Raw genomic sequence first — 13076 nt, 5'->3', positions numbered from 1 at the left:
CCTCCTCTACTCATCTATGCACAGTGTGCGCAGTACTCAGCGCTTCTTCTTGTCGCCCTCTCCTTCCTTGATGTAGCGCTTCGGCACGCCCTTGGCGAGAAGCGCCTCGGTAACAAGCTTGATCTGGGAACCCTGCACGAGCACTTCCTTGAGGTTCAGCTTCGGCGACGCGCCGGTGAGAGGCTGTACGCTCGCAGAACCTGCGCACAGGTGGCGAAGCTCGTCGGCAAAGTCGTCAATGTCGATGCCAAATGCCTCCAGGCCAGACACGAGGGTAACCTGTTTGCGGCCCTGGCGTGTCTTGACCGCCATACCGATCGGGTTGAGTGTACCCTTCCTTCAATTGTGAGCTGACATCAAGGCGCAAGTAACTCACTTGACGACACCACCCACGCTCACGCTCCATACCACACCGGCACGAAGACGGCGCACCACCTCGTCACGGTGGAGCTTGTCGCCATCTTTAGCCTTGACGGCAGATGCGAGGACCTTGTTGAGCTTGACAATCCGGCGGTCTGAGGCGTCCACGAGACGGTTCTTCTCGAGAAAAGCGTCAACGGTGGGTTTGATTATGCTGGGCAGCGAGAGGGTATCCTTGTCAATCCCACACTCGCCCCAAAAGTCCACAGCAGCGCCAGATGGGCGCCACAGTTCGGCAATGGCCATCTCACGACCGCCAGACTTGGAAGGCTGCGTGCCAGCGGGGGCGTCGGCGGCAGCCGCCTCCCGAGCTGCGCGCTTGGCGGCGCGAGCCTCCTCTTCACCGACAGTGAGAAACGAGGCATGCGTCTGGACCGCTGGGTGTGCTGCGTCGTAGCCAGTGACAACCACCTCACCCTTGGTCTCCTTGACCTTGATCAAGCCTTCCTTGCCGAGCTCCTTCATCCACTTGGCGAGCTTCTTCCACTCGCTGCGCGAGATGACGACATCGTCACGACGAGCAGCTGGGATGTACGCTGGGCGGTTGGGGAGAATGTGGCCCGAGTAGAGCTGCGAGCTCGGGATTGGGAACGCTGGAGGAGAGTTGAGAGTCTGGAGGAGGGCAGCGGTAAGGAGAGTCGACACCTCGGCAGCGGTGAGGGGCTCGCCCTTGTCTACTGATGCCTCGTCGGCAGCTACCGACAAGCCAGCGACACCGTCCGCAACTTCCTCGACCGGTTCAACCGGGGTAGCTGCTAGCTTGGGCTTCTCACTGTCTGGCGGGGGTACCAGAGGACTCCTCGGCGAAGGCAAGGGGAAGGCTTTGGCTGCAGGCTTCGATCCAGCATCCCAGAGACTGTTGCGTTAGCTATGTGCATTCAGTGGCACGACGGTTCCGCAACTCACTGGTCGTCTACGATGCACAAGATGTCCGCGAATTTGCCCTCGTCGCGCTCGATACCTTCTGCGCGGTGCTTGAGGAGACGCCCAAGCGCCTCGCGGAGTCCACCCTTGGCAACAACTCGCGCGACACCAACATACACCACACCATCGTCGCCTGTATCCGCCGCGAGCGCAACCAGTTCGCCCTCACCGACGTCGGGCAGGCGCCATGGAGTACCCATATGCCTCACCGCCGGAAGGAATAGAGGTGCACCAGTAAAAAGAGGTGGGGGGAGGGGGTAGTGCAGCTGGAGCACGGGGAGGAAGGGGGGAAGCTCGCCCGGTGCGAGGAGGGCGAGAGTCGGGATGAGCTCCTTGGAACCGCGTCCAAGGGTCATCCACAGAGCGTCACCGTCTGGTGAGAGGTAAAGAGTCTGTCTTGTCAGCTGTCCGCCCAACACAAAGGCAACTCACGCCATCGATGCCGCCGCTCGTCTCGATGCTCGCACTGCGCACACCCTCTGGAATGAGCGCACGTCCTAGCTCTTTGTCGGTCGGCCCGGGCTCGCCCTCCTTTGCAACAGCATCTTGCAGAGCTGGGAAGGCGGCAAACACTTGCGCGACCAGTGCGCGGCGCGCCGAACTGCGCAATGGTGTTGCGTTCGACTGGTGTGCGAGCGCCTTCTTGAACATTGCTGGGCTGGAGTGAGAGTGTGGAGGTGAGTTCGAGTTTGCTGTCATTTGGTGGCAACAAAAGGCACGTGAGTGTGTCGTCGTCCCCCAGGTCTCGCCGATGAGCGGATGAGCGGTAAGTAGGTTTGCGATCTCTAGGGAAATACACCATACTACTGAACGAGGTCCTTCTTTTCTTATGGGAAACAAAACAGTTGGTTTCCAGACGCTGCCAGATCCACCCCGACGACTTAGTCTTCTTGTTGGGCTCAGGCCGCGACACCCTTCCCAGTCTGAATGTGAAGGGGTCTGGTGGTCCAATGGTCTTCTCCAGTCGGTGCTGCTATCTCCCAATGCTGGTACCACGCGAAGGCGAACCTCAGCAGCTCAGCAGCTCAGCAACTCAGCAACTCAGCAGCATATGCTGACGGTATGAGCACTAGTTTCACAGAGATAACAAAATAATAAGGCCTTGGTCTATATAGTATGTCTAGTGAGCCACGCTTGCACAATATGAAGGAAGCGCAGCGTGTGTTGGGGAACAGCAGGCATCGAGCGCACTCGCATTCGGAGTGGCCTATGCCCATCCCCAGAATCCGTCCCACGAGCTGGGTAACTCGCCGCCGCGGAGCTTGGTCCACTTTTTGCGTGCGGCCCAACGCCAGTACCGCACCGTGAGGACCATGACACACCCCATCAGGGTGATGAGGATACAGATGCCGATAAAGTACCAGTACTTGTCGCCTGTGAGGCTGTTGCCAGGTCGTGAGATATTCATCGAGCCCAGACCTTGATGGCGTCAGTAAAGGGTTCGTTCACGAGCATCCATGATAAAGCTTACCGATTGGAAGCTGCATAGGCAAGATGCCGATTGCGACGGTAGAGAGGGCCAGGATGAGGCGGTCGGTACCACTACGCGAGTCTGCGATGGATACGTTCAGGTAGCTGAGGTAGGCAGGTTGGCAGTGGGCGAGGATGTATTCGTAATGGTAGAGGGACGTCTGGAGGAGGAGGATGTGGTCGTGCACGTCGGAAAGGTATACGGCCTGGTCTGACCCGCGGCCATTCTCGGATGCACGCTTAAGCAGACTGGTGACAACGGCGTTCTTGCCTCCCAGCATACGTGAGAGACCTGTGACAAGACGACGCATGTTGGCAATGCTCTTCAACATGGCCGACCGGTCAAACACGTCCTTGCGAGTTGCGTCCTTGGTGTGCCTCTTGGCCGTGGCGATGGGGAGAAAGACGAGCTTGAGATAGAGCATCGCAAGTTGAAAGCGGGACATTGAGCGAGTACTCGTTGTCCCACGGAAGTTGCGGGCGTTTGCCGCCTGCTTGAGAGCCCGGGCCGTAGAAGCCGTCGTCTTCTTAATCTGCCCAGCAGTACCACTCTTCTCGTCCATCTCAATCCACTCGCCCGGTTCACCCGGTTCGTTCAGGAACGGGTCGTCCGAGGGCAGGACTCTTGGCGGTGGAGTAGCGGGCTCTCGCGGGTCGGTGGTGGGATCGATGGTAAGCGAGTCCATGTCATCGACTGCACCGTCGACGTAACCCGTGAGGGGGAAGAACGCGTCTACAATCGAGTCGATGAGGCCGTGCGCGATCCAGTCTGAAGTTGCTTCGTTGCCAGTGGAGCCTGTCACACGCTCCAGCACGCGCTTGGTGTGCTTGGACACGTCGTCATAGTGGAACTGGAACACTGTTAGCCCCGTACGTTGTTGAACAAAGTTGACTCACGCTGACAATACCGTCCTGGAACACGACGAGGTAGAGATTTACACCACCGACACCGATACCCTCGATACCCTCTTTGGCCGGATCCTCGACAATCTCGACCTTTTCGCCGGACTTGGCGGCGGCGCGGCCAGTCTGACGGCCGAAACCCCATCCGCGGCGGCGCGGCTCTGGGGCTTCCACAACGGGCGTCGCGGGCACGACACCAGGCGCACCAGACGCACCTGCCGTACCGACTCCGTTGCCGACGGTGGCCAATTCGGCACCTGGAGGCGCCGACGTCGACGATCCTGGCGTGTACTTGAAGTACTGCTCGTCGAGGGCACGCACAACGACAAAATAGTAACCGAGCTTGTCGTAAATGTCGAGCTTTTCGCGCGGGTCCTGGTGGAGGACGTCTTCGAGAGTGAGAGGGTGCAGGCCCAGGAGCTCGCCAATGTCGCGCAGGTCCTTCCATGTCGGGCACGACACGTCCAGCCACCACGCCGCACGCTGCTTCTGGGGACGCAACGATGGGGTGGGAGTGGCCGGAAGCGGTGGGGACGGAGTGTTGGTTGCCGACGTCTGTCCAAAGCCGAAGGGAGGCTCGGTTGGGAGCCCGTCATCGCCATTGAGTGGCGACGGCGTCGACATGGACATGCCCAGCAAGTCGGACGCCGACTTTGGACGCAGGGGTAGCTCAGTCTTGCGGAGCGTGTCCACACGGCTGTGGGAGTGTACCAGAACAGGGCGGGGCACAGTGGGCAACGTAAAGCCGCCTGGGGCAGCCGAGCGCACCCGACCCGGCGCGCTACCGCCGCGACGGATGAGGACGGTGTGGCCGCCCTTCTTGGTCTGAAGGTTTGTCAGGTGATGGGTGTGGTGTAGGTGGTCTGGCTGGAGAGTCACGACGCCGGCGATGGCACGCGCATTGCGGACCGCTTCGAGAACCGAAGGGAGCATGGGAGTGGTCATGACGCGCTGGGACGCAGTCTCGATAGCGTCGAGGTAGCCCTTTGGCGTGCTTGCGCGTGACGACGACAGACTCGCAAAGCTGTCGTCGCGCCCAAGCCCACTGGGCTTGCTTTCTCCCGGTGGCGTGAGGAGGGTAAACTCTCGACGTCGAGGGACGTAGACTCTGCGGGGACGATCGTCCTGGCTGTCGTTTGTCGCGGTTGTCGCGCGCGACATTGTGCGTGTGAGGGCTCGTCCAAACCGGCTCACGCGCGAGGTGCGGTTACTGCTGCTGTCGTCGGAGTCGCTCTCGGTCGACGAGCCAGAGCTCACGCTTCCGCGTCGCACACCAATGGCCTCGCCGAAACGTTGAACGACGGCCATTGTCGCTCGGCGACCGTGTTCCAGGCCGCTACCCCATGACCACGAGCTCGATCCCGAGCTCCCGCTCGAGAGGGTGCTGTCATCTTCGTCATCCTCATCGTCGGCGCCACTGGGCTTGGCCGGCGCGCTTGGATCCCTGGCCGCACCGCGGTACAGGTCGCCGTCGCCCGTCGTATACCCGAGGCCGCTGGCACCAGCGAGGATTGCCTGCCCGGCAAAGTTACCCAAACCAACAGGCTGGGGACGTCGCCGGCGTGGTGGCCGGCGGAGCTGGGCCGGTGTGAGGAGTTCGGCAAACTCTGGCTGGTCGGTCGGCGCGATCACTGGTGCGTGCGAGAGGATCGAGTGGGACGACGGCGTCTCTAGGATATCGCTGCGCTCGCGCTCGCGGTCCCGGTCGGCGGCGGGCGTGTGGGGAGATGCCGACAGTGTCACTCCTTGGAGCTGCATCTGTCGGGCCGCAGTGCCGCGGACAGGCGTCGCGGTCGCACGGCTCTGGGAGCCCCCACCACTTCCACTTGCACTTGCCCCACCGCCGCTGCTGCTACTGCTAGCATGTCCGGCCGTCGTGATGCGCAGCGGCGGCATGGCACCGTCTCCCAAGTCAACCCCGCGTCCTCGCGTACGGGCCGGCACTGGGCGGACGGGCGTCCATGCCGTCGCCGCGAATCGCGGAGAGAGGACGGCGCCATCTGCGCTAGTGGGGGGTGGGGCGGCGCCGAGAATAGGTGAGAGACCGGGGGAGACAGGTATCGGTGCCGACGTGGACAGGGAGGGGGAGGTGAATGTAGAGGGAGGGGACTGAGCAGCCATGGCTGCTGCTGCTGCAGCTGTTGGTGATGATGGTGCTGCTGCTGTTGTTGTTGGGGTGTGACCCGCCATTGTCGGCTGCCTGTGCGGCGCCTGCTCTGGCGGCGAGGGGTTGCCTCTGTCCAGAATCATGGCGTGTTTACACGGTGCATGTGGTTGGGCGGCGCGTGCGTGGTGGTGGTGGTGCTGGCGGGGTGTTCATAGACGGTTGTGGGCAGTGTGAAGGATTTAAACGAGGCAAAGGTGCGAGAGAGAGAGGGAGAGAGGGTGGACAACGAGGAAAGAATTAAACGATCCTTTGTGTGTCTGGGCAGATCTTGGGTCCCCGGCTCGAAATAGAGATGTGGGCACGTTGGTCGTCGTCGGGCGAATCGTCGTGCTCCAATTTCCAGAGACACACCACGGTATCCCTGGTGCCCACAACTTGCGTCGTTGTATTCTTTATTGGGAGCAGCATCCATCGCTACACAACATGCTAGTGAACAGAAAGAAAGAGTCAAAAAAGAGTAGACACTATCAACAACCGGGTGTGGGCCCTCGAACCTAGCAACCCGTCCGTCCACTCTGCGGAACGGCATGCAGGTGAGGCTTGGGCCCGCCCTTGGACGACCAAATCGGGCCACAGCCAGAAAGTACCGCACCGCGCGGGAGCTTTTTCGCCACCCAACTGGCCAACTCTACTGGGTGACGCGCGTGGCATGAGCCTCAGCGCCTCAGCGCGAGCTAAGCATCTGCTCCTTGACGCTTGCGCGCAGCTTCTTGAGGTCCTCGTCGCGGAGCTTGACCTGGTCGCATGCGCGCATAAACGTATCGGGAAGCAGCAGACTGTCCTGCGGCAAGTCACGCAGGTAGTCGAGAATCTCGCGCCGTCCACGCGGCAAGGCAACGAGACGGTCACGCGACAAGGTGATAACCGCCAGCGACGAGATGAGGAGGTAGCGTGGGCCCTCTGAAATAACCGTGTCGATGATCCGCAGTACGGTCGGCCAAGGGAGGTTTCGGATGAACAGACCGCTCCACCAGCGGGGGAGGTAGTCCTGGGGCTGCACACCCACGGAACGGAACAGCTGGGCGATGCGTGGCTCGCTGCCCTCGAGAATGCCAGCAAAGACGTTCAGGTCGACGCGGAAGCCGGTCGTGTCCTTGACGTAGTACGTCTTGAGGACATTGTCAAACAGACCAGCGAGCAGCCAGAACGCGTCCTCCATCACCGCATGGACCAAAAGGGCTCCAGCAATGCGGGCAATGTCGGTACGGTAACCCGAGGGGGCAAAGTGAACGTACGCCCGCAGCATGGTACGCAGGTCGGCCTTGGCTGGCGAGTCGTCGCGGTAAAACGCAGAATGGTCCGAATAAACGGTCTGGATATCCTGGCCAATCTTCTCGTCGTACTCGCCAGCCTCGTTGGAGAGAAGACTTCCAAACAGGCCCTCAACACGACCGCTGGTGCTAGACTGGAACCATGCCCAGACACGCCCACGCAGACTAGGCGGGACACCGCCCTCAATGACCATACGGCGCACCTTCTTGGACGGAAGCTGGCCCTTGCTCAAGGGCTGCGATATAATGGTGAGCTGGTAAACTTGTTAGCGTACTTCCACCAGTGCGTTTGCGAGTTTCCGACATACCCATTTTTGCTCGGCAGCCCGAACCTCGGCGGGAGACTGGCGCGACTGGAAGATCTGTGGCGTGGGCGCACAGTACTTGAGGAAGCCCCACTCGTCCATCTCGGGTGGTGCGTCATCCGACGACAGGCGCGAGAACATTTCCGCAGCAGTCATGGCGGGGCCGTGACCATGGTCGCTGACTGAGATCGGCTGGTTGCCGTACAAGGCGAGGGGCTTGTTTGGTTGGATAATCTCAAACTCCATGCCATCGGTCTTGACGGTGGGGTCCGCAAAGTCGCGGTGACTCACGGGCGGACGGAGGCTTGCCATGGTCGTCATTGGCAACGATGCCTTGCGAGTAACAGAAAAGCTGGGGCGAGGGCTGGACGCGCTGCGGACGTGGTTGCCAGGTGCGAACGGATGCGAGGGTCGAGTGAACGAGTTAGTGTTGATCGAGTCGCCGACGGCGGCGCTGTGCATATGGTGAGCCGAGTTTGAGTGGAGCGAGCCCGAGTCATAGGAGGTGGTTGATGCCTGGCCGCGGCTGGCAAAGGACTCGGACGACGGGTGGGACTCGAGCGTTGGTCGCCGGGGGCCCTCGCTGCTGAAAGATGATTTGGGAGGAGCGTGGAATGCGGGCAATGGGGGAGGTTCGTCGAATGACTTGCGACCCTTGCCAAACGACTTGGCAATGGTGGCAGAGAAGGACCTCGAGCGCGCGCGACTCGGCAGCGCTCTGCTCGAGGATGGTTGATGGTCGTTGGAGGATGGAGGAGGGGGTGCAGGTCGGTGGTCGCCGTTGGCTTGTGCTCGCGGGCGGTGAGAGTGAGAGGTAGAGTGAGAACGAGGTTGCAGTCCGTGGCCGTTGGTGCTGAATGTTGACGCCTTGGGGGTGGGTTCCGAGGCAGTTGAGGCGTCCGTAACATTGCGCTGCTGTTGTTGATACAGCGCAGACGGAAGCATCACCATGCGATGGTTGTCGTCAGCCGAGACGGCGCGCGATGGAAGGGACGGTTTTCTCAACGGTCCGTTGGAAGAGCTGGTGGCCTCAACAGGTGGGCGACGAGGACCAGGATGACGCTGAGCTTGGAAAGCTGCAATGGGAGGGGGCACGAAGCGCTTGAGGTCGTCGGCGAGGGACTTTGGGTGGTCGAGACGTTCGTTGGTGGCTGGAAGACGCGATGAACCTTGCGATGTATCGACGTTCTGAACTGGCGGTCCGTTTGGCACACCCAGTCCCGCCAGACGAGCGGGGTGCCGGTTTGGCACGGGAGGGGTAGGCTGTGACGACGGGACTGCTCCTTGTGGCACATCCCGCGTCCCATGTTCGCCAGGCACCATCTCATCCGGTGTTCTGCCAATGCCAATGTCATTGCCAGAGTCACGTAATATTTCCAGCGGCATTGGTGGTACCTGTCCCCCCATATCAAGGTGGCCAAGCAGGGCCATCCCTCGCCTGCGTTGAGCATCCGCACGAGGTGAGCGTGAGTTGGGTGGATGACGAGCACTTGGGAGAATCGACGAATTGTTCCAAGGGTTGGTGGAGGGGGATTCAGATACGGGAGTGGAAGTCGCGGAATGGGAGGCACCAGGGCTTGGCGTTTGGCTCGCCCAGCTTGACGGTGATTCACCGTTCCCATGGGCGTCCCGCGCAATGGCAGTGTTGGTGCCGACAGTCTGAACGGCCAGAGGCGACTGGCTGCTCGGCATATCGTCAATTGTCGCTTTCGCCATCAAAGGCGCCTCACGCAACGACGACTGCCTAGGCAAGGGTGTTGGCTGCGGCACTTCGACCGCCAGCGTCTCTGGGGCAGCAAGAGGCAGCCTCAATGGCGAATCCAGTGGCACCTCACGCAGCGGCGAATCCATAGGCGACTCGCGCAACGGCGACGGCTCCTTGAACGAGTCTTGCAACGGTGAGTTCGTCCTTGATCCTGCGCTGAGCGGCGAGTTGCGAGACGAAGAATCGCGCGCCGTCGGCGAAAGAATCAGTGCGGGGGACCCCAGGACGGACGACTCTTTGATGGACGACGAAGCCGAGCTTGGAGGTGACGACTCCTTGATGGAGTGCGAGAGCTTACGCAAGCTTTGTTGTTGTTCCTCGGTCAGCTGCGGCGAGTGACCCAGCGCATAGAATCCGCCGCGGGCAATTGCCTTGGCAGCCGCTCGCGACTCGACCGACATGCGAGAGTCGATCGAGTTGGGCGAGTTGGGCGAGTCGTGCACGATAGAAAAGGAGGACGCCGAATTGGGGATGGGGGACAGCATGGCCTGCTCGTGTTCAACCGGTGTGGCGACTTGAGTGTCGATCACAAGCGGCTGCACGACACCCGAGTCGTCCTGGATGGACACGACGCGTACCAAGTACGGTAGGGAAGGACTGTCATCGGAGCTGTCATCCGCAGAGAAGGTTTCCCGAGGACCAGTTTGGGGCGTCTCGAGCACCGTCTCATCGGAAACAGTGTGCGAGTTGTGTGAGTCGCTGCGAGCGTCGGCTGCTGTCGAGGGCGAAGGGGAGCGCAGCGAGCGTTCGTCTTCCGAGAAAGTCGAGCTACGCGCCATTGAGTTACGAGGAGAAATGTCACCAAGGATCAAACCAGTGATGCCGTGGACCGACTCCTCGTCGTCGTCAAGAGAAAAGGTCGAGTCGGCGGTTGGAGTGAGCAGCTCGTCATCGCCCTTCCAGTCCGCAGGGCGGAGGGTGACCATTGGAACGCTGTCTTGGCTGTACGCGCTGTACTGGCTGACGCTGCGGGCCATGCTAAAGTAGTCCGAGGTGCGCAGGTTCTCTTCCGACTGGGGTGGGTCGTGTCCGCCAAACGTATCGAGCGAGCGCGCGGTAAGAGGTAATTCTCCGCCTAGCCGGGGTGTCGAGCCTTCCTCTGGGTCAGGAGTGAGGACCAGCATGCCAGGACGCGTCCGAGGCCCGCGTCTCCCAGACCCAGGGATAGGAACGTCCTCGTCTTCCGTGGGTATAGGATTCGGCTTGTTGTTCTCGTTGCCTTGATCCTCGGGAACCTCCTCCTCCATCAAGGACGGTTCGGTTGGCGCCTCACTCAACCTACTTCCAGCGTCGAACATGCCCGTGTCCACTTGCAGCGAGTGCCGTTTGGTAGGGTTGTTCATCACCGTCGCCACTGGAACGCCCTGGGAACGGTTCACCGAACGGAGACTGGCCATTCGCAATGGTGGTTGCCTTGGGGTAGCCTCAGCAGGCGCGGGAAGAGGCGCAGTCGGGGTCGGTGGGGAGTACACACCCAGAGCGGAGAGCGATACCGCGCCAAGTTCTGGAGTAGGGGTAGAGGATGGGACGTCTTCGTCGTGGTCTTCCCGGGGCCCACCCAGGACGATGCCCCCGATGGCATATGACTCGTCGCTGAGCATGGACGAGGTAGATTCGGAGCGGTGGATTGGGTGTGGAGGGGATGGTGGCCGTTGTCGTGCGATACGCGAGAGCGACGACTGGCGCGTGGGAGGGTTGATGCGGGTGGCGAGGGACAGAGCCACGTCGCGCGGTGTAGGAGGAACAGGTATCACTCGATGCGCGTCGCCGTGACCGGAGGAGGACGTTGTCCAGGCTTCCACGTCTCCTTCTGCTGGAGGGTTGGAACGCAGAGGATGTTTGGGAGGGGGCACAGGGCTCGGCCCACTGTCTGTGCCGTTGCGAAGCGCCGAAAAGGTCTGGTCAATGTCCAAGGCCGGAGAAGGGAAGGAGCTGTCGTCGAGGAATGTCGCGTCGAACGCAAACTGTGGCGAGTGCATTGGACCGCTGTCGCGTAGCCGGAACGCCGGTCCTTCGGGTGTCACTGGCTGCGCGGCCTCGGTCGGACTGGGTACCAAAAGTGCCAGAGCGGCGCGGGGCGTACGGGCTGTGGGGCTCGCCGCATGCGTCGTGTGCGATGACGACGGCGAGCTTGCTGCGGAGGGCGAGTAGCACACTGAGCATGACTTTTGTTGGTGGAGGGAAGAAGGTGACCGTGGTGGTGTTGGTATCGCGTGTGGAACGGCGGTTTGCAGTTTCAGTGACGCGCCGAGTAGGCGCGCCTTGCTGGACGCTTGCGCTGACGGAGGTGCCCTCGGTACAAACTCCATGCTACCGGTGTTGATGCTGTCGACGGCGTCGGCACTGGTGTTGCCGTGCGCCGAGGGCGTTAGTGGTTTGTGCGGTGAGGGGGGTGTGGGTGCACGGGCCGCACTGGTCGACGCGACAGGCAGGTCGAGGACGATATTGGCACGCTTGACCCAGCCGACCTCGCCTTCGCAGTAGGCGAGAATGTCGTCGCCGGCGTCACGGAGGAGGACTAGCACGTCGCCCTCGATGTGCATGAGCTGGTCGGGCCCTTCAGCGACAACGTCTGTTGACCTGTGGAATGAAAGTGTGAGCTGGGGGTGAGGACGGGAGGCCTTGCCCGGCCAGGAGGGTGGAGAGGTGGTGTGTGTTGTGCAACTGGCAGGGAAGAGGTGGACACGAGAGAGAACTTACGCTGTGGCCCGTCCGAGTCCTCCTCGCGCGGCGAACGCGTGCAGCTCGTCGACTTCGCGCTGGAGCACGCGCCGCATCTTGCCGGGAGGGAGCAAGGGAGCGAGACGCGGGCTGCGTCCAATGCTGTTGGTGGAATGGAAGGATAGGACGAAGCGTTACAGTTTGGGAGATGGGTGTGGGTGCGTTGGGAGTCGCTCGTGAGCGTGGTCGTTGCCCCCTGGTTGCTGGGTTGGCAGACGCGAGAAACAGAGGTGGTCGGTCGGGCCTTTGTCGAATGGTTGAGAGCAAAGTCGATGGGTCCGTCCGTCAGAGGAGTACGCAAGCCCGGGGCCGCTGGCTGACAGCGGGGGTAGTGCAGCTTGTGACGCGGGTGTTGACGGACGTGGAGGAGGAAAGGGGGGGGGGGGGGGGGGGGGGGGGGGGGGGAGGGGTGCGCGAGGAACAGACGAAGGGAGGACGATGACGAGGCTGAGAGAGCGACAGAGTAGTGGTGACAGAGAGAGAGAGAGAGCGGACGGAGCGGACAATGCACCACGGAAACCGCGGGTGTTGATTTTGGGTGTGTGTCTAAACAGTGTCGGTCCGCTCTCCCCCAGGGCCCACGGTGTGGAGACGCGTTCAAAGTTGGACCCGCGGAGCACGTCCCACCGTGTCCAACGCCGCCGCAGATGAGACACAACACACATAGCATCCATGCAGCGTCTAGACAACTAGACAACTAGCATCCATGCTCTCTCTGTCTGTCTGCAACTCTTCGACTATACAGGTGTGTCGGATGTACCATTGTGCCAGTCTCTTTTGCCGTCGTTGTCATAAACACCCGCCAGGTACAGAACACCCACCCCCACGTCGTCTTCCTTTGGCCTGGACCCGACCAACCTTATGTACGTAGAGACTCGGGACACGTCTGTCGAGTTCTTTTGGCCAGCTGCAACTGATCAACGCTCTCGCCAGCTGTTGGCAATATCACCGTACACAGTACGTCAGCATGCTATAGCGAGCGCTGTCATTGCCTTGGTTGTTGCATGGTGCTTTCCAACGACGCACCTTTGTCCAAACGGCACCCGCGACGCACGGGGCAAACAGGGGGCCGGGGGGAGAGCTCGAGAGTGGCACGGGTCCCGACACGCGCGAAAAGGGGATCTTAAGGG

The 13076-nt window shown here is 61.3% G+C and overlaps 3 protein-coding genes across 3 annotated transcripts; all 3 read right to left on the bottom strand.

Moving 5' to 3' along the window:
- Positions 1-36: 36 nt before the first annotated feature.
- On the bottom strand, positions 37-1995 carry EHS24_005135 (uncharacterized protein; the record flags this gene model as incomplete). Its single annotated transcript, XM_028620670.1, has 4 exons — positions 37-337; positions 377-1276; positions 1327-1736; positions 1777-1995. The coding sequence occupies 4 exons, from the start codon at positions 1993-1995 to the stop codon at positions 37-39; spliced, it is 1830 nt and encodes a 609-aa protein (XP_028479642.1).
- Positions 1996-2551: 556 nt separating this feature from the next.
- EHS24_005134 (uncharacterized protein) lies at positions 2552-5613 on the bottom strand (the record flags this gene model as incomplete). The annotated part of the gene is made up of 3 exons (XM_028620669.1): positions 2552-2763; positions 2816-3665; positions 3712-5613. 3 exons carry the CDS (start codon positions 5611-5613, stop codon positions 2552-2554), a joined length of 2964 nt encoding a protein of 987 aa, XP_028479641.1.
- Positions 5614-6548: 935 nt separating this feature from the next.
- EHS24_005133 (uncharacterized protein) lies at positions 6549-12002 on the bottom strand (the record flags this gene model as incomplete). Its single annotated transcript, XM_028620668.1, has 4 exons — positions 6549-7409; positions 7464-8653; positions 9074-11805; positions 11926-12002. The coding sequence occupies 4 exons, from the start codon at positions 12000-12002 to the stop codon at positions 6549-6551; spliced, it is 4860 nt and encodes a 1619-aa protein (XP_028479640.1).
- Positions 12003-13076: the final 1074 nt, after the last annotated feature.

Source organism: Apiotrichum porosum (assembly GCF_003942205.1).
Source record: "Apiotrichum porosum strain DSM 27194 chromosome Unknown scaffold_2, whole genome shotgun sequence".
Classification (NCBI taxonomy): Eukaryota; Fungi; Basidiomycota; class Tremellomycetes; order Trichosporonales; family Trichosporonaceae; genus Apiotrichum; species Apiotrichum porosum.
This window is presented reverse-complemented; position numbering and strand designations above follow the sequence as displayed.